Below are 19806 nucleotides of genomic sequence, written 5' to 3'. Positions count from 1 at the left end.
AAAAAAAAAAATACGTAGGGCCCCGCCTGGATGCTGCAGAGAGCAGCGCAAGGATGGAGGAGAGTATAGGATCTTTATTCCAGGTACTCCATACAGATTCTACATGGGAGAAGTGAACCGACCAGCTGACACAGGTAAGTATGTGTGAGAGAGGTAGGTAGGTGTGTAATAAAGTTGTACGTTAGATGGTGTCTGTGTACTGTCTTTTTTTAACTATTTATTTTACAGTGGAGGCACGGGTGCCGGCCGCCTGCTGGCACTTGTAGTTCCACAAGTGCAAAAGGGTAGACATGCTGGCACCTGTAGTACCACTGTAAAATACAATAGTTTTCAACTATTTACCACATTATTACCCCCATACTCACAGCCCAGGGGTGCGGGGAAGAACCCAGAGCTTCAGCTTTGGGTCCAGTGCTGGTTTTAAATATAGGGTGACCCCTACGCATTTTTTTCTCCCTATATTTAAAACAAGGACTGGCCCTGCAGCCAGGTGCTGGTTCCTAAACTACGGTGGAACCCTACACGTTTTCCCCCCCGTAATTTTAGGAACCAGGACTGGCTGTAACCAGCAGTCCAGGGCTGGTTATACTTTTGGGGGTGTACCCTATGTCAATTTTGTTTTTAAATGTAACTCTTTTTTTATTATTTACAGGCAGAAACATACATGGATCACACTGATCTGTGTATGTTTCTGCCAAACTCGCAGCTTACAGGCAGGTGAATTGATTTCATGAATTTTTACAGGAGTATTGTCCGTTCTCATGAGAGTTTATAGACTCTCATCTTGGCAAGTTCCCGAATCCTATCTTCACTAGTAAAAAGTTACTTGAGTTTAGCCGATAGTGAAGTGAAGAAAGTTTGCCAACTCTCCAGTATTTTTCCGTAGCAAAGGAGATTTCTCAACCGAGCTTTACATTGGGCATTTTTTCCCAATCGCAAATTTACTAAACTCTCCAGAGATTGCAAACTTGACCAAACTCGAATCTTAGTAAATTTACCCCTTACAGTATGCATAAAAAAATTAATAAAAAGTTAAACCCTCTAAAAATGTAAAAGTAAAAATAGCATATTTATACCTCTATGCTGGGTTTGAGGCATCTCAAGATGTATCTGCTATGCACCAGTAGCGCATGTGCCATGTTTAAACCTGGTATTATTACACCCAGACACATTTTCACCATCTCAGAGGCTCCCTGAATTGCTGCGGCCACTGACAGGCCTATCCACATATTGTGTACAGAGACGCAAGGCCTATCCGTATCCGCATCTTGTGAGTAGAGACAGCAACGCAGCAACGCCATCTTGCGACTGGCCGCAAGACGCCCGCCATCTTGGAAATGAGATCGCAAGACGCCATTTTGCGAATGGCCGTCCAAGCGCCATTTTAGATAAACTCACACTTTAGTACATGTGGCGATATTACTATTAGCATCATGCGATTGCATCTTACACCATTTCTCATACACACATTAATACGCACAATTGCGCTGTTAACTAGTCGCATATTAGCGAATTCATAAGATCCTGTATGAAAACACAGATTAGCTTCATGCACACGCATCTGCCCCAAGTTAACTAGCGTCTCTACATCAAACCCCACATACTCACACATTGCATATTCACATACAAGGTTCCATAAGCTTTAAGGTATAAGATTCAAGTATGCACATTTACTATAATTGCTATGAAATAAAGATTATTTTGTAACTAAGGTTTTATATGTGATAAGTAAGCCATGTTTGGTATTGTACTGATGCGTACTCTCTCAACAGTATTCCGGTAATATCGATGGAGAGATCGCAACATGCATTCTCAACTTATGGACCGCAGAGACTTCAAGCAACAAAATGTACATTATATGACCAACTGTTAGGATTTGCATGAAGCGGGAAACCAGAGACCACCAGTTGTTAGAGGCTGGACTGTGTCTATTTGAACCAACCTGTTAGATGCCTTGTAACATATGCCCCTTTAAGACCAATGGTATTAGCAACAAACTTCTCTATTGTGTTGTCTATTTCTGGGGGGTATAAATATGTGTGCTCTGACCCTGGGTTTCTAGTCTTCGTGCTGATTGACAAGGGGTTTCTTGCTGATGCCTACATCTGGTCCAGAGTGCTGCGTATGTATAACTGTACTTGGGTCTGTATAATTCCTTTGCGCTAAATTGTACTTATAACTAGCGTGTAACTGACTGTACTTTTACTTGAATAATACTTTGTGCTTTGGAACCACAGGTTCTAGGTCAAGTCTTTATTTACTGTATGACTGCGTACGTAAAATAGCGTCATCCTTAGAGGTTTATAGGCAGGATATCAGAAGGTATAGGCAGGGGTGTATAGAGGTTCAAAGGCAGTATCGTTATTACCTTTCTCCTCTGGAATGGCCCGCTGTCCCTATACACTAGTATCACAGATATCTCCTGCTTACCTTTCTCCTCTGGAATGGTCCGCTGTCCCTATACACTAGTATCACAGATATCTCCTGCTTACCTTTCTCCTCTGGAATGGTCCGCTGTCCCTATACACTAGTATCACAGATATCTCCTGCTTACCTTTCTCCTCTGGAATGGCCCGCTGTCCCCATACACTAGTATCACAGATATCTCCTGCTTACCTTTCTCTCCCAGAATGGCCCACTGTCCCCATTCACTAGTATCACAGATATCTCCTACTTACCTTCCTCTCCTGGAATGGCCTGCTATCCCCATACACTAGTATCACAGATATCTCCTACTTACCTTTCTCTCCTGGAATGGCCCGCTGTCCCCATTCATAAGTATCACAGATATCTCCTACTTACCTTTCTCTCCCGGAACGGCCCGCTGTCCCCATACACTAGAATAGGGACAGAATTCATCAAGCTCCGAAAACACAATATTTTCAGAGATCGACTGCAAAAGCATTCGCTATCTTCAGATGATGTTTGCTCCCGCAGTCCTGCCCCTGTCCAGCTCCTTCTGCCTGTAGCCGGGGCTTTTTTGTAACTGCGTGACCTGCCGGGCACGCAGGCACACTAGTTTCACTGCTCCGGCGCTCACATTGAGTTGGAATGTTAATTATCAGGGTCCGTTAAATGATAACATGATAATTAACATAATGAATATGGCCCTATAGAAGGTGCTGTTGGCACTAGCGGCTCAAGGCACGGGCAAGCCGGTCTGTCGCCTGGAGCGCTGTGGGATCCAGCGGGCGCAGTAAAAGCCCTCCCGCCGCTATTTTCAAGATATATACGCACAGGGCGAGGGAGTGGAGGAGGGAAGGGGCTGTAACGGAATTGGTATGGTATCCCAGCTGCCGCATGGCCGGGAGTTCGAATCCCGGCAGTGGCAGCCCGACAAAACAGCAGAGCCCGGCAGCGGAAGCCCGACAGCGCTGGAAATCCTGATCGTGGTAAGGTAAGTATCAACTAAGCTAACCTAACCCCCCTAACCCTCCTTAGAGGTGCCTAACCCTAACCCCCCCCCTTTCCTGCTGCCTAACCCTAAGTCCCCCCCGAAATGCCTAACCCTAAGTCCCCACCGGGTGCCCTAAACCTAACCTTCCCCCCCGCGCGGCTATCCGCTCGCGGCACCCCTTCGATCGGGATGCCGGGGGCCAGTCTCCCGGCGTCGGGGAAATGACAGGCGTCTAGATATAGACGCTGGTCATTTATCCCACGCCGGGATAAAGCAGTCAGGAAGTCGATCGGGATTCCAGCAGCCGGCTTCCCGATTGTATACCGCTGTAACACAGGACGCAGCAAAGCCTAGTGCCGGCCCTGGCTGTAGGTACCAAGAGATCCTTATAAACCACTTATCGTGTGCACCATACACCCTGCAGCCATTATAGAGGAGCCAATGACTTTGCCTATAATAGCTATTACAGCTATTATTTAAAGGGAATATATCCCATTTTCAATGTGCATGTATTTTGTTTTTAAGAAAAGTATTGGCATTTACATAGCAGCTTGAAAACCATATATTTCAATCTAAGATTTTTAATTCCTACCATGAAATTAAAGATTTAGTTATTTTAATTCAATTAGATGCAAATATTTGGCATAAAGGCCATAATAACATTGTTCATTTATTTTATATGCTTATTAGGCCCTATGTTAACAAACTGGCAAGTATCCCATTGTTACATAATCTATGCATGGTTCTACTCAGTCGGTTTGAAATACATTCTCTAGTTAGAAATAACAAGTATTATTTACATCAACAAAAATTATTTTTAATTATGAATAAAAATGTAAATAAAATTAGCAATTTATCATCAGAAAAAGGTGATTTGAACATGTCCTGTATTATTGTCCTGTATTGGGGTACACCTTGGAAATGTTTGGAAGTCTCCTTTATATACTATAATTCCCCACCCACGGATATCGCCTCAGCAAGTTTGGATCCACACCTGCATCTCTTCTGATCATCTACATTGTATGTGGTATTGAATCATCCTCTATATGTTTGGCACCTAGATTCTGCAACATTCGCCTACTCCTGGACGGGTCTGCACAGGCTGCAGTGACTAATCCGGATATTGCCACCGTGCCACTTCATACCATTTAGGAAGGGATCTTTCTTTGCATCACACTTGGTAATACCAACGATTTGGAGAGACTCACTTTGCTCTGGAGTTCATATATAATCTAGGTGTACCTTTAATCTTCATGTACTAGTGACAATAGCACTATTTTATACCTATGGTTTTATTGTTATACATATAACCATATCTTATAGGTAATCTGTGTATATTCTTTACGTGATCCTATATAGAACTCATACAAGTTTTTTTTATGTTGTATCAACAAATAATTGTTAATATTTTTAATATAGAATCGTCTGTAGTCAATATATATCATTGTTCAATATTGTTTGGGTTATTGCACCAGAATCATCAGTTCATTACACTGCACCGGCTTTCTCCTCCGTGATTTTGTTAATGTTTGGTAATCTCCACATTGTATAGCTTTTATGACATATACAGTATACAGTAGATACTCATGCTGAGTTGAACGTGCCCATTTGTGGAGCGTATCTTGTGTGTTTCGCACTGCAATGCTCTGTAACTAAGCGTACACAGGTACAGCCGATGCAGACTTCAGCGGATTTCATACACATTTTCACTTGTCCTCAATAGGTGAAAACAGATCTGTACAAGTCTGCGTGCCGGCGAATGCAGCATACAGTATGCATCTAATTCTGTCCCTACAATGCAGGTGCAATTACACCCGACTTGTGTTCAACTCTATATCCGGTCCGTAGTGTTGGGATGTCACTGTTGCAAACTGTTTTCTATATAACTCCTGGTTTATTTGAAAGGAGTCTTGTTATAGGAATCATTAAGCATGAACGCCGGACCTCAGGCAGGCGGATGAAATCCCAACGCCGGAAGGCCGGCAAATGAAGATCCCGACTGAGGTGAGTAACTACCCTAGCCCTCCCTTAGGGGTGCCTAACCCTAACCTAACCCCATGGGTGCCTAAACCTAACCCTCCTGGGGGAGTGCCTAACACTAACCCCCCCTTCCCCTAGTCCAGCAGTTCTCAAACTGTGGGTCATGACCCCAAAGTGGGTCGCGGCCATCCCAGCTTGGGGTCGCGACTCACATGGGGTGAGGTTGATGACCCCTCTGAGGAGAGTGAAGCCAGTTGAAGTTGTTATTTCAGACTCCTCGGATCACTGGCTGAGAGATCTGAGGAGTCATCAGGCAGCCCCGTCCCACCCCAGTGCTCTTCTCTTGTCCTCCTGCCCAGCAGCAAAAACTGGCACACAGGCAAGCCTCAGCAGCAGACAGACTCAGAGGAGCCAGCTGCCAGACTCTCTCTGCAGTCTGTGCAGATGTTGTTAAGTGCAGCCTGGGGGACCACTGCTGCCAGGGTGGGAGGACACAGAATGTGTGTTGATTGCTGTTTAGGGAGAAGAAACTTCCCCAGGAGGAGGAATGAGGGGAGTGTTGAGCACAGACCCTATGGGGGAACATGGGAGCACACAGTGTGGGAACTGGAGGGGGGGGGAACAGAAAAAAACAACATTTATTAAAAACCTATTGCCTCCCCCCTGTCATCCACTGCCTCCCCCTTGAAATGCACTGCACCCTCTGTCTATCTCATTTACTACCTCCCCCTGTCACCCACTGGTTCTCCCTGTTACTCACTGTGTCCTATGTCACCCTTAGCCTCCCACTACCTCCCCAGTCACTCACTGTCTTCCCTGCCACCCTTTGCTGATCCTTGCCACCCACTGTCGCCTCCTGTCACCCACTGCCATTCTCTGATTCTCCCTGCCACCCACTGCCTCCACGTCACCCATTGCTTCTCCCTATTACTCACTGCCTCCCCAGTCACTCTCTGCCTTTCCATGCCATGATCTGTCTCCTCCCTATCACCCTGTCTCTACCTGTCATCCAGTCACCCCTTGCCACCCTCTGTCTTTCCCTGTCACCCTCTGCCTCCCCATGTGAGCCACTCGTTCTCCCTGTTACCCACTGCCTCCTGTCACCCTTTGCCTCCCCAGTCACCCACTGTCTTTCCTGACACCCTATGCTGCTCCTTGCCACCCACTGCTTCTCTCTTTCACCCACTTCCCCCCGTCACCCACTGCTTCTTGCTGCCACCCACTGCCTCCCCCTCACCCACTGCCATGCTTTGCTTCTCCCTGCCACCCACTGCCTCTAAGTCACCCGACACCCTCTGCCTACCCCGTCACCCACTGCTTCTCCCTATTACCCACTGCCTCCTATGTCACCTATTGCCTCCCCAGTCACCCTCTGCCACCATCACCCACTGTTTCTCTGTCACCCACAGCTTCTTCCTGTTATCCACTGCCTCCTACGTCACCCTTTGCCTCACCTTGCAGGGACAGGGACTTTGAAAGGAGCTCGTCCCTGCAATGTCTAAATGAAATGATCGCATTAGCGCAGTGGCGTAAGTTCATACCAGATGCCAGGAGGGAAGTTATTATTTTTGTGCCCCCCTAAAACAAAATGGAAAATAAATGTGGTGCATATCTATCTATCTATCACTTATGCACAAAAACACTAATATAGAATAGCCTTAAGTGGGGTGACTATATTGTGGGCAATAGAGGAGGCGCCTCCATTATCTCCCATAGTTCTGCCCCTGCATTAGCAGATACCTCACTTCAGTTTCCATAGTCTACTGCGTCTCCATAGTGCTACTGTGCATGAGTGGTCTGCTGACTACGCATGTGTGGCAGTCATTCTGCAGTAACTTGCTGGGGTCCTGTAATAATTTTTATTGGTAGACGGGGTCCCAGAGCAAAAACCCCTGCCCTAGTCTAACGCTAACCCACCCGGGGGGGGTACCTAACCCCAAGTCCCCTGGGAAACCCTAAACCTAACCCTCCCCCCCTCGGCTATGCGCTCCCAACGCACGGCTTACCTACGATCGTTATGCCGGGCGTCTGGATTTCGGTGTAGGGCGAATGATAGACAGCGGTATTTACACGCCTGTCATTAGTCCCATGCTGGGATTTCACTGTCGGGCTTCCTGACTACATACCCTTGTTACAGTAACTATAGTTACCTTATTCTTGTTGACAATGTGTTTTGCTACTGCCATTATTGCAACTGAGAAATGCCTTTATTTTCTATGCTTCAGTCAATAAAATAATTTAAAAAAAAAATAAAAATCTTCAACCATCCTGAGATATTGTACATACCAATGCTACAGCACAGCAGGCACGGTGGCTCATTTCTGGCTTTACTTACTGGGCAGCAACTTGGAAAAGCTGCCACTTCCCAGTGTGTCTAAGCCTGACATTAAAAGGGCTATGGTTATTTTTTTTTATCTCTTTATTTATGTGTGTTATAGACAATCTTAGAACATGTCCAGTTATTTACAAGACATGTACAGTGAATATCCTAGTTAAAAAGGGCAGTATACATCAAGCATCACATTTTGGATGCGATGCATTCCGCCAATGATTGCATGCATGCTGGCGTTTAGTAACGCTATATGCATGATGACTTTAGCAAAGGACAGCTCTCCCGATAGGATCTGTCCTTTGTGGTGCTGTGATTTCCAAGTTTATGACCTGGCAGTCCCTCTGCCCATGTGCGAGCCGAGGGGGACCCAGGGAGGGATACTAACAGGGCTTTAATACCCTGTGCCAGCCCCGCCCCCTTTACGCATTATGTCGGGCATAGGGGCCAGCCAACACCTGGAAGCGTGGCAATGCAGGGAGCATCTAGAAGACACTCTGTGCAGCTGTATACACCGCAGTGTCCCTGTCTGTAGCGTTACTGGCTGCAGGGTGCCATTCCAGGCACCTTGCCAGCTAGAAGCAAGGGTCATGGGGTAGCGAAGGTACCGCACATATCCCTGCGCTTTGTAGGACGGCACAGGTCCTGATCATGCATTAGCTCTGCAGTGTGCTATCTATGTGAAGTGCATGAAAGTCTGGCATACTTGCCAACAATCAGCTTCCTCCTTCCGAGAGGGAGCTGATTGTCGGCTATCAGTGGGGGGCCCGGTCATTGATGTCACCATTGGGGGAGGGGCCACATGAACGTGTCATTGTGGCCCCACCCCCCTCTTCACAATGCGGTTATTTTTGGCTAAGTGAAGCAGGGGGTGGGGCCACGATGACGCGATTCAGCGGGGGTATCTTGTTTATTCTGGGGGAGGTCGGGAGGCTTGTCTGTCTTTCTGGAGGGCCGGGAGTGGCACCCGATAATCGGGAGGTTCCCGGCCAAATCGGGAGGGTAGGCAAGCTGAAGTGTGGGGATATCATCTTGAACCCCCAAAACAGTGGAAAATAAGATAGCAAGGGTAGGAGGCTGATACAGGGGCATATCTATAATGGGTGCAGGGTGTGCGGGGAACACGGGTCCCTGGGTCCAGGGGGCCCCGCACCGCACACCCTGCACCCATAATATTACTCACCTCTCTGGAGTCCCATGTCGGTGCTGGCATCCGGAGCTGTAAAACGACTGGAAAATGGCCGCGGCGGTGACCTGTGCATACACTATAGACTCTGGGCACACTCTAGTGCCCAGAGTCTATAACTCCGGCGCTGTCCGCGCACAGCTCAGTGCGCTGCCGGCCGCCGGGCTGAGAGGAGGGGGTCCATGTCGGAGACTGCACACGGGCCCCCTCCTCTCTAGAAACGCCCCTGGGCTGATATAAAGTGTCACAGGACGATGATAAACAGAAAGTGTATTTCAACAAATAAAAGTGTTTAGGCTATAAATGTCTATATTGTGCTTTGTAATTGTGCATATACAAGGAGCAAACTATTGGGAATAAATATTTGCAACTACCATATGCAAGTAAAAATAAAAACCTGTAACATCAATATATTTCTCTGCTGTTCAGAGAAAATGACATGAAAATGAATTACCTTTATTGGCCATATTTTACTATTTAAACACTGTCAAAACATTTGTATTCAATACCTGAGATACTGCACTATAGTGTGCCATTTTTACATGAACATGAAAACTTTGAAAAAGTTAGCACCAACGTAGTGATTTTTTAATTGCTGTGGGAAAAGTTTATGCTACCTAGTTCATGGCAGACACAGTACTAGAATGTGTATCTCACACAAAATGGCATAGACTCAGCTAGAATTGAGACCTACAGTCATATCTGTACAAATGTTCATATCTAAATACTGTGAGTTGGATACATAATAATCACAGCAGTACTGCGATTATTAGTACATAGACCTCTGAGTCTTAATGAAATCATCAGTATATGGAAGTCCATTGCAAGTACTGGAATTAAGTGGCCTATACAGACCATACTAAATGAGGTACGGTACAGACAAAGTTCCCCCAAAGCAGTGACTGTAGGGACTTCATTCTGCAGGGCACAATTAAGATTAAAAATGGTAACAAACATCTGAAATTATGGGCCGGAACTGCATACAGATAACAGCACAGCAGATAACCCAATAAGACTTCAGTATGGAATCCAAGGCCCGAATTCAATTTGGAGCGAAAAGCCGTTTTCACGTGTTTTTGGAGGACACTTTTCGCCTGTTTTGATTGTACTCCGTATTCCATTTGAAACACTTTCCGCCTAGGCATAAAGTCAATGCAATGTAATAGGCGGAAAAGTTTCGCCTATGAATAGCAGGCGGAAAAGAGTGCAGAAGTGGGGTTTTGGGGTTCAACATTGCGGGAACCCCCGTGCAGCCTTCAGACAGTCCTCCAAAGGTAATCTGTGTCAATTTTTTTTAAAAAAAAGACTTAAGAACACCCCAAAAAATCACTTTGAATTTGGGGGGTGAGAAAAAAAATGTTGGGGGACAAAGTTAAAAACTAGCGAACTTGACTCTGGGGGGGTCCCCAACTATGCCCCAGGTGTTTTCTTCATTGCAGCAGGTGGATTTTTTAGGATTTTTTCAACTTCACTTTAGAAACTTTTAAATATGCTGACCCCCATTTTCAAGTACCCCAAATTTCCTGGGATAACTTATTTTCTGCAAAAAAAACTTCCTGAATACTATTCTGCACCACATATAGAAAAACGCTATTTAGCAGCTATTGAGCCCATTTAGAAACACCAAATACCTTAAGAAAGCCAAATCGGGGGGTATCATAGGGAACCCCCATGTCAGAGCATCTTTTGGGGGGTGTCAGGCTGATTTCCCCAAAACTGACAGTACTTTCCGCTTGTTTAAGTTTTGCCGGGTCCCATTTTCGCCTACTTTCAAATTGAATACGGGCATACGCAGGCACGCGTGCGATACTTTTACACCTGCAAAACACGCGACGTAGGCGAAAAAGTGTCGCGGCTCGGCTCAAATTGAATACGGGCCTAAGACTGAAATGTAAATCTCATTTTGTCATAACAGTGTTTTGTCAGCTCACTATAAATAACAAATTTGTGGATTTCACAAACCAATAAAACTTTTTTTCATTTTTATTAGTGATGAAAATCTTCACATTTATCCTATATCTCTAATAATATTGTATATTAGAAATAAATTATCAGCAAGTTAAAGAAAAAAATTGTTTACTATATGTCTATCATCTTCAACGGTAAACTATAAACTAAACCTCTCTTACTTTCAAACCAGCACGATTTGCAGCCGCACAATGATCTGTAAAATAGCAGAGATGGTAAATAACATCAGAATGAAAACCAGCTGAAATGCTCCGATTCCTCCAGTAATTTTCTCTGTATCAGGTGTCTCCAGCACATAAGCCAAACTCAAGGGGGAATCAAAGGTCTAAATCTAACAGTGCTAAGTTCAAACACAATAAAATGTTCTAAATACACTGAGTAAATGTCAGAGAGAATAGAAAATGAAGTAAAAAAAACCAATGCAATGAGATTCAAGTTGTATATTATAACTTATAATACACAGATCTGACAGCAATGCAATGTTGATACGATCTGTTTGAACGGTCCAAGCAATCACAGAGACAAATGAGATATGCAAGTGTGTAACATTCCTTTCAAAAGGACACGGAACCTAACATGCTGTGCAAACTAACAGGAACATACATTTGGTTGAAGTCACACATCTATATGGCCTGTGCCATCACAACATTCCACTTACAATAAAATGGAGAACTTCTCCCCTGCATGATTACAAACGGGAGATATTCTGATGTATTTCATATACCAGTGTAAGGATGTTACATCCTGAGTCACTAGTTTTGGAACGGTCAATAGAATAAATTTAGGATGTGTGCACCAGAATGCTGGGGACCCTATCAGAGAACTATGTAGAGAGGAAAATATACTAGTACTGTAACCTGCTTGGCAGATTAGCACAATGATACAAGTTCTAAAAAGAACTCTGATTTACAGTATAAAACAGGCTTAAATGCCCAATCTATTTGGAGGGAGTGTTTTATACGGAACTTGTACACCGGTTCCCAGCCGCTCACAGCAGGGACAAGTGCGGTGACTGTTACTGTGAGAGGAGTTGGAGCAGGAGAGTAAAACTAGTTTCTGTCCCTTTCCCTACTCCTCTCACATACTGTAAATGGGCCATGCTACTCAGTTACATACATATCCTCCTATTATGGTAGGCTCAACATGGCAAGTTTTCCTGCAGACCTCTATGGGGTGCAAGGAGAGGCTAGCAATGTTGTCCCCTGTCACCACACTACAGTGATTGCAGAAAGGAGCATGGGAGACTTCTATACCCTGCAGATCATTCTGTCAAGGGGGGAGGTGTATATTGGGGGCCAGAAGGTGAGAACCTTGCCTCATTCCAGGGAATGGTCCTAAGTGCGGCACAACTGTGTGAGTCCTGCACCACTCACGCCATGCAGCTACCTCAAGGATGACCACAGTCTGTTTTGAAGAATCACACTCCACCTGCACGGGACATCTGGTGTTCTTAGAAAAAAGCTTCAATTCGTGGCCATATATTTATTATTAGCCTTAGTTTAATTGGGCTGTAGTCATTTTTAAAAACAATGAAAAATCTGCACTCTGGAAACTGGAAAAATAAGTGATACCGCCAGTGGCGTAAGTTCATCCCAGTCGCCTGGACGCAAGTTCTAATTTGGTGCCCCCCAAGAAAAAGGGCAAATAAATGTAATGTACATCTATCTATCAATCTATACACGCACATGCACGCACTAAAATAGAATGTTTCTATTGGGACTATTTGCTAAAGTACATTTGCAGGATATGCAGAGGGAGAATACCTTTGTTGCTGCCGCCTGTTGGTATACTTGCCCCTACGCCATTTTTTATTTGAAAACAAAACAGTCGAGTGATCTGTCTACAACAAGTAACTTATTGTTACCTAAACCAACCAATTACACATTTCCTTTTACCTGTACCCCCTTCTGTCTGTCCGGGCGTCTATATGTGTAGGCTCACCAGATCATCCCTTTAATTCAGGACACACATGAATTACACAGGTTCTGTGGCTGGCTGCCTTCAAGTCCCCATTATCACCTGGGTTTCATCAGCCACAGAACCTGTGTAATCCACATGTATCCTGAGATAGAAGGATGATATGGCAAGCTTACACACTTGTGCCCCATTCTGACTGTCAGTTCCCCCCACCTACCTTTCTGTGCCTCAATCTGCACCCCTTCTGTCTGTCTGGGCCCTTTGTACCTTTTGCATCTCAATGCCCCCTTGAGCCTCTATCTGTGCATAGGCAAACGCAGGGGGGTTTCCATCTGCCTGGAAACCCCCCTCCCCAGACCACACCATGACCGCAATAGAAATAGTAATATAATAGAATGTTACTATCACTGCATGTTCTTCTCAGTATCACAAATGAAATAATTAGCACCACCTGTGGATCTTTTAACATGTATCAGCCAGTAATAAATAACCTGTGTACCAACTAGAAGATCTGGAAAACATACACTGTTAGAGATGCACTGCTATAGAGCCCAATATGTATGTACATATATGTCCAGGGCAGTGCTAGGTTCTTCTGCTGCTCCCTGGTCCTCTATAAGTTGGAATTAATACACACAATACACTTTGAATGATGCTTATTAAAGCTGGTTCAGTACCAATTCTGCCCTCTTCATTAACAGGCCACACTCGCTCTAAAATTAAGCATTTGGAAACCCCCCTCTGGAAATCCTGCGTTTGCCACTCCTGTGCCCCCTTCTACTAGTTTTCCTTTTCTACACTTTCCTTTCTCTCTCCCCTCCCCCCCTCTGTGTTCTCTAATACACTCCCCACCCTCCCCCGTGCATGTTGAATGCAATTTCCCCTCACTTTGTTATACATCTTACCTGTTACCTTGGCTGGGACATCTATAGCCAGGGTCTCCTATCCCCTCCATACTGCTCAGGGTGAGTCATAGCACTGGTACCTGTCCGTAGACACCACTGCCCCTGCTTATGTGCTGGCTGCTCTCTCAGTCCTGACTCCTGCGCACTCCCTACAGTGTGTGACAGCCGTCCTCAGCATACACGCCCAACCGCACTATCAGTGTCTCCCGGCTCCCCCTAAGCAGGCAGGCTCAAGGTCGCGGTCACATGTTATGTGATGTTCGCGACCCAAGCAGAGGGTCCAGGTCGCAGTGGAGGAGCACCGCTGATGCTACTGATCGGCACTCAGCTTGATGGCTCCTCTATTACAGCAACAGGAAGACACGGAACGGGGGACAATGCAGGAGGTGGCCGTTCAGGCCTGGAGCCCGGCGGCAACTGACTCCATTGTCTCCGGCAGTTCCGCCACTGGACACCGCTGATTAATGTAAATGTCCTTATAGTATTTATTCCTTATTTCAACCTTTCTAACTGATTTTTTATTTTTACATTTTCCACAAAGTGTGACTCACGTTGAAGTCTCTGCTCACCACTGCCAGCGGGCTCACAATCATCAAAGAGATTAAAACTATTTATAAATTGAACAAATGAATTTTTTTTAAAGAACAATTCAAAAACACCGAAGCCTGGGCAAATGAAGTAAGATTTTGAAAGCAAAGTCTAGACAGTAAAAGGGTTTAGTCACGGTTAGGTGACATGTAATATTTTTATGATTTTGACAGTATGATCGCTTGCCATAAACAAGCTGTTATTTTTCTGATGTAAAATAAAAACATAAAACACATGCAATGCTATTTGTGGGCAATATTTCTCACAGATAAAAAGCCAAATATACTTGGCATCAGGACACTGTGTTCTGTTCCAATTAATATCCCATACATGGTCCTAAAGCAGTGTCAAAAACAATATGTGTTGAAGTAGAAAGTAATTGTTTTAACATGCCCAATTTAGTACACTTCTATAAATAAAAACGTGCTAAGTGATCGTAGGACAGTGCTTTATAGATGACACACAATCTGAGCAGCGTGTAAAAGCTGATAGGGTCTTTAATTATCACAAGGATTATTTTTCAGTTAGATCCAAGGATTATCCACACTAAATATTGGTCTCATCACCACACAGTGTTATGACAAAGGAAATCACATAACGACCAATGAGGGCAGGCCGAACAGCGTATAGCTAAATGAGGAGGGGTCTCTAGGAGAAAGCCTTGGATCCCAGGGACTCAGTTCAGTTTCTTCATGTCCATCCTCCAAAATGTCTCCTTCTATGGCAAAATGCAAATACAAGTAATTAAAGAGCAGTATCATACACTGTCATATACAGGCGCACAACTCCCAACGAATATACAAAAGCCACTAATATTGATAAGTGTGCAAACATATGTTATCTTTAGGTGTGTATAATATATATTTGTGGATTATTTATCTGGTGCATTCCAGGCTACATTTTATGCAAAGTATGACATAATAAGCCATCACATATTATCTCAGTATAGCCATCATATACTGTACACATGTAATTAGTAATCCACTAGCAATAGCAGCAATCCTGTATTATATGTGGACATAAACGTCTGCACGTAGGTGACCTCCGCTCATTAGCCTAATCATAGTAACCTGATAGCAATCCCCATTCAGTAATGACTGAATATAAAACAAAATACATATCTAGCAATAAAGTATATAAAAGTCCTAGCTGGGCACAAAATAAATGAATAAGATATTAGAAAGGCGTTTCTCTATCTGCCAAAGAGATTACACTTACCCATCGCAGCCATTTCTGAGCCACTGCCGAGCTTTCGTTGGCTATGTACAGTTTGCCCAGTTGTCTTGCCCAGTGCCAACAGATCTAAAAGGTTACACCAACCACACGTGACATGTAAAATGTGAACACAAGTGATCATATCAAAGGCAACAAGTAATGGTAGTGTTACACTAGCACTTAGAATGACAGCTAATTGGCAGCTAGGAAGACCTAAACAGCCCTGTGCTGACATACCTGGAGTGTGCGCCAAACGCTTATTCCCTGTCACACTGGGGCACGGTGCATTTCCTGAGCACAAGCGCTCCAGTGCCGGGTATGACACCTCCCTGATGAATGTACATAGCACAGCATGTGTGTTAGGGTTCCTGTTACATGGATGGCATTTAGCATGGGAAGAGCAGACAGATGACTGTGCTTAGCATACATCTGATCATCTAGAGCAGTACATCGTACTCAGGGGTATCAAACTCTTGAAAGAGAGCAAGTGAAATAATTTGCTTGTAGCAACCAATGAGATATTAGAGGTAAGGGAATGAAGAGAGAGGTTAGTCAGAGGGGATGAATGAGTATCAGGGCCGGTAAGATGGAGGAGCCAAGTTGAACACAATTGATCTTATAATGCACAACTCTACATAGCCCACAATTCCATCCACATGCCCTCGCTAAACTTTGCCTGTTATCACACGCCCCATTACCACCCAGTAATACCCCTTCAGGTGGTTATGTTGCATATTACTCAACATAGCCAGTATACTGTATGCATTCGCTCAGCTCCTGTGTGGTTGTGTTGTGTACGACAGCCCCTATGTGTATATGCTCAGCTCCGTGTGGTTGTGTATGATACCTCCTATATGTGTATGCTCAGCTCCGTGTGGTTGTGCTGTGTACGACAGCTCCTATATGTGTATGCTCAGCTCCGTGTATTATTATTATTATTATTATCCTTTATTTATATGGCGCCACAAGTGTTCCGCAGCGCCTTACATAGTACATAGAACTAATAAGTGAACAAGAAACAAGTAACTTACAGTACATTACAGTGCAGGACAGGGACACAACTTATATACATTGCTGAAATAGTGATTAAAGCACTCACAATAAGCTGCCGGGAGTTGGCGGTCCCGTGTTAGGTGCCCTAATGGGGAGTAGAGAGTAGAAGAAAATGTAAAGAGAAGCACATGAGGGAAGAGGTCCCTGCTCATGAGAGCTTACATTCTAAGGGGAGGGGCAGACAGACAGGCGTGACACAGAAGGGGAAGATAGGAAGGAAAGAGCATGAGGTGGGTTAGGAGGAGTGCTGGAAGGCCTTGATGAAGTAGTGGGTCTTGAGAGCCCGTTTGAAGATTTGTAGAGAGGTGGAGAGTCTGATAGGGAGAGGGAGAGCATTCCAAAGGTAGGGAGCAGCACGGGCAAAATCTCGGATGCGGGAGTGGGAGGAAGTAATCAGTTGGCAAGAGAGTGTGTATGTGTTTGTATGACAGCCCCTATATGTGTATGCTCAGCTCCGTGTGGTTGTGTTGTGTACGACAGCTCCTATATGTGTATGCTCAGCATCGTGTTATTGTGTACGACAGACCCTATATGTGTATGCTCAGCTCCGTGTGGTTGTGCTGTGTACGACAGCTCTTATATGTGTATGCTCAGCTCCGTGTGGCTGTGTTTGTATGACAGCCCCTATATGTGTATGCTCAGCTCCGTGTGGTTGTGTAAGACAGCCCCTATATGTGTCTGCTCAGCTCCATGTGGTCGTGTACGACAGGCCCTATATGTGTATGCTCAGCTCCGTATGGCTGTGTTTGTACGACAGCCCCTATATGTGTATGCTCAGCTCCGTGTGGTTGTGTATGATACCTCCTATATGTGTATGCTCAGCTCTGTGTGGTTGTGTTCTGTACGACAGCCCGTATATGTATATGCTCAGCTCTGTGTGGTTGTGAACGACAGCCCCTATATGTGTACACTCAGCTCCGTGTGGTTGTGTACGACAGCCCCTATATGTGTATGCTCAGCTACGTGTGGTTGTGCTGTGTACGACAGCTCCTATATGTGTATGCTCAGCTCCGTGTGGTTGTGTTGTGTACGACAGCCCCTATATGTGCATGCTCAGCTCCGTGTGGTTGTGTTGTGTATGACAGCCCCTATATGTGTATGCTCAGCTCCGTGTGGTTGTGCTGTGTACGACAGCTCTTATATGTGTATGCTCAGCTCCGTGTGGTTGTGTTTGTATGACAGCCCCTATATGTGTATGCTCAGCTCCGTGTGGTTGTGCTGTGTACGACAGCTCCTATATGTGTATGCTCAGCTCCGTGTAGCTGTGTTTGTATGACAGCCCCTATATGTGTATGCTCAGCTCCGTGTGGTTGTGTTGTGTACGACAGCTCCTATATGTGTATGCTCAGCATCGTGTTATTGTGTACGACAGACCCTATATGTGTATGCTCAGCTCCGTGTGGTTGTGCTGTGTACGACAGCTCTTATATGTGTATGCTCAGCTCCGTGTGGCTGTGTTTGTATGACAGCCCCTATATGTGTATGCTCAGCTCCGTGTGGTTGTGCTGTGTACGACAGCTCCTATATGTGTATGCTCAGCTCCGTGTGGTTGTGTTGTGTACGACAGCCCCTATATGTGTATGCTCAGCTCTGTGTGGTTGTGTACGACAGCCCCTATATGTGTATGCTCAGATTCGTGTGGTCGTGTACGACAGCCCCTATATGTATATGCTCAGCATCGTGTGGTTGTGTACGACAGCCCCTATATGTGTATGCTCAGCTCTGTGTGGTTGTGTACGACAGCCCCTATATATGTATGCTCAGATTCGTGTGGTTGTGTACGACAACCCCTATATGTGTATGCTCAGCTCCGTGTGGCTGTGTTTGTACGACAGCCCCTATATGTGTATGCTCAGCTCCGTGTGGTTGTGCTGTGTACGACAGCCCCTATAAGTGTATGCTCAGCTCTGTGTGGTTGTGTACGACAGCCCCTATATATGTGGATGCTCAGCTCCGTGTGGTTGTGCTGTGTACGACAGCTCCTATATATGTATGCTCAGCTCTGTGTGGCTGTGTTTGTACGACAGCCCCTATATGTGTATGCTCAGCTCCGTGTGGTTGTGTTGTGTACGACAGCCCCTATATGTGTATGCTCAGCTCCGTGTGGTTGTGTTGTGTACGACAGCCCCTATATGTGTATGCTTAGCTCCGTGTGGTTGTGCTGTGTACGACAGCTCTTATATGTGTATGCTCAGCTCCATGTGGTTGTGCTGTGTACGACAGCCCCTATATGTGTATGCTCAGCTCCGTGTGGTTGTGTATGATACCTCCTATATGTGTATGCTCAGCTCTGTGTGGTTGTGTTGTGTACGACAGCCCGTATATGTATATGCTCAGCTCTGTGTGGTTGTGAACGACAGCCCCTATATGTGTATGCTCAGCTCTGTGTGGTTGTGTACGACAGCCCCTACTGTATATGTGTACACTCAGCTCCGTGTGGTTGTGTACGACAGCCCCTATATGTGTATGCTCAGCTACGTGTGGTTGTGCTGTGTACGACAGCTCCTATATGTGTATGCTCAGCTCCGTGTGGTTGTGTTGTGTACGACAGCCCCTATATGTGTATGCTCAGCTCTGTGTGGTTGTGTAAGACAGCCCCTATATGTGTCTGCTCAGCTCCATGTGGTCGTGTACGACAGGCCCTATATGTGTATGCTCAGCTCCGTATGGCTGTGTTTGTACGACAGCCCCTATATGTGTATGCTCAGCTCCGTGTGGTTGTGTATGATACCTCCTATATGTGTATGCTCAGCTCTGTGTGGTTGTGTTCTGTACGACAGCCCGTATATGTATATGCTCAGCTCTGTGTGGTTGTGAACGACAGCCCCTATATGTGTACACTCAGCTCCGTGTGGTTGTGTACGACAGCCCCTATATGTGTATGCTCAGCTACGTGTGGTTGTGCTGTGTACGACAGCTCCTATATGTGTATGCTCAGCTCCGTGTGGTTGTGTTGTGTACGACAGCCCCTATATGTGCATGCTCAGCTCCGTGTGGTTGTGTTGTGTATGACAGCCCCTATATGTGTATGCTCAGCTCCGTGTGGTTGTGCTGTGTACGACAGCTCTTATATGTGTATGCTCAGCTCCGTGTGGTTGTGTTTGTATGACAGCCCCTATATGTGTATGCTCAGCTCCGTGTGGTTGTGCTGTGTACGACAGCTCCTATATGTGTATGCTCAGCTCCGTGTAGCTGTGTTTGTATGACAGCCCCTATATGTGTATGCTCAGCTCCGTGTGGTTGTGTTGTGTACGACAGCTCCTATATG

At 45.4% G+C, this 19806-nt stretch overlaps 1 protein-coding gene across 2 annotated transcripts in view; it reads right to left on the bottom strand.

Annotated features, from left to right (window-relative positions):
* Nucleotides 1-14749: 14749 nt before the first annotated feature.
* CFAP46 (cilia and flagella associated protein 46) overlaps nt 14750-19806 on the bottom strand; it is a 351236-nt gene continuing 346179 nt past the window's right edge. For both annotated transcript variants that reach the window (XM_088476936.1, XM_088476935.1), the window contains 2 exons: nt 15489-15572; nt 14750-14988 (listed from right to left, as the gene is read on the bottom strand). In XM_088476936.1, the coding sequence (XP_088333062.1) occupies nt 14861-14988; nt 15489-15572 (212 nt within the window). In that variant the 3' untranslated portion in view covers nt 14750-14860. The remainder of the gene's footprint in view (nt 14989-15488; nt 15573-19806) is intronic.

Source organism: Taudactylus pleione, unplaced genomic scaffold (genome assembly GCF_031769625.1).
Source record: "Taudactylus pleione unplaced genomic scaffold, aTauple2 ptg000198l, whole genome shotgun sequence".
NCBI lineage: Eukaryota > Metazoa > Chordata > Amphibia > Anura > Myobatrachidae > Taudactylus > Taudactylus pleione.
The sequence above is the reverse complement of the archived record's forward strand: the minus strand, read 5'-3'. Positions and strand labels throughout refer to the sequence as shown.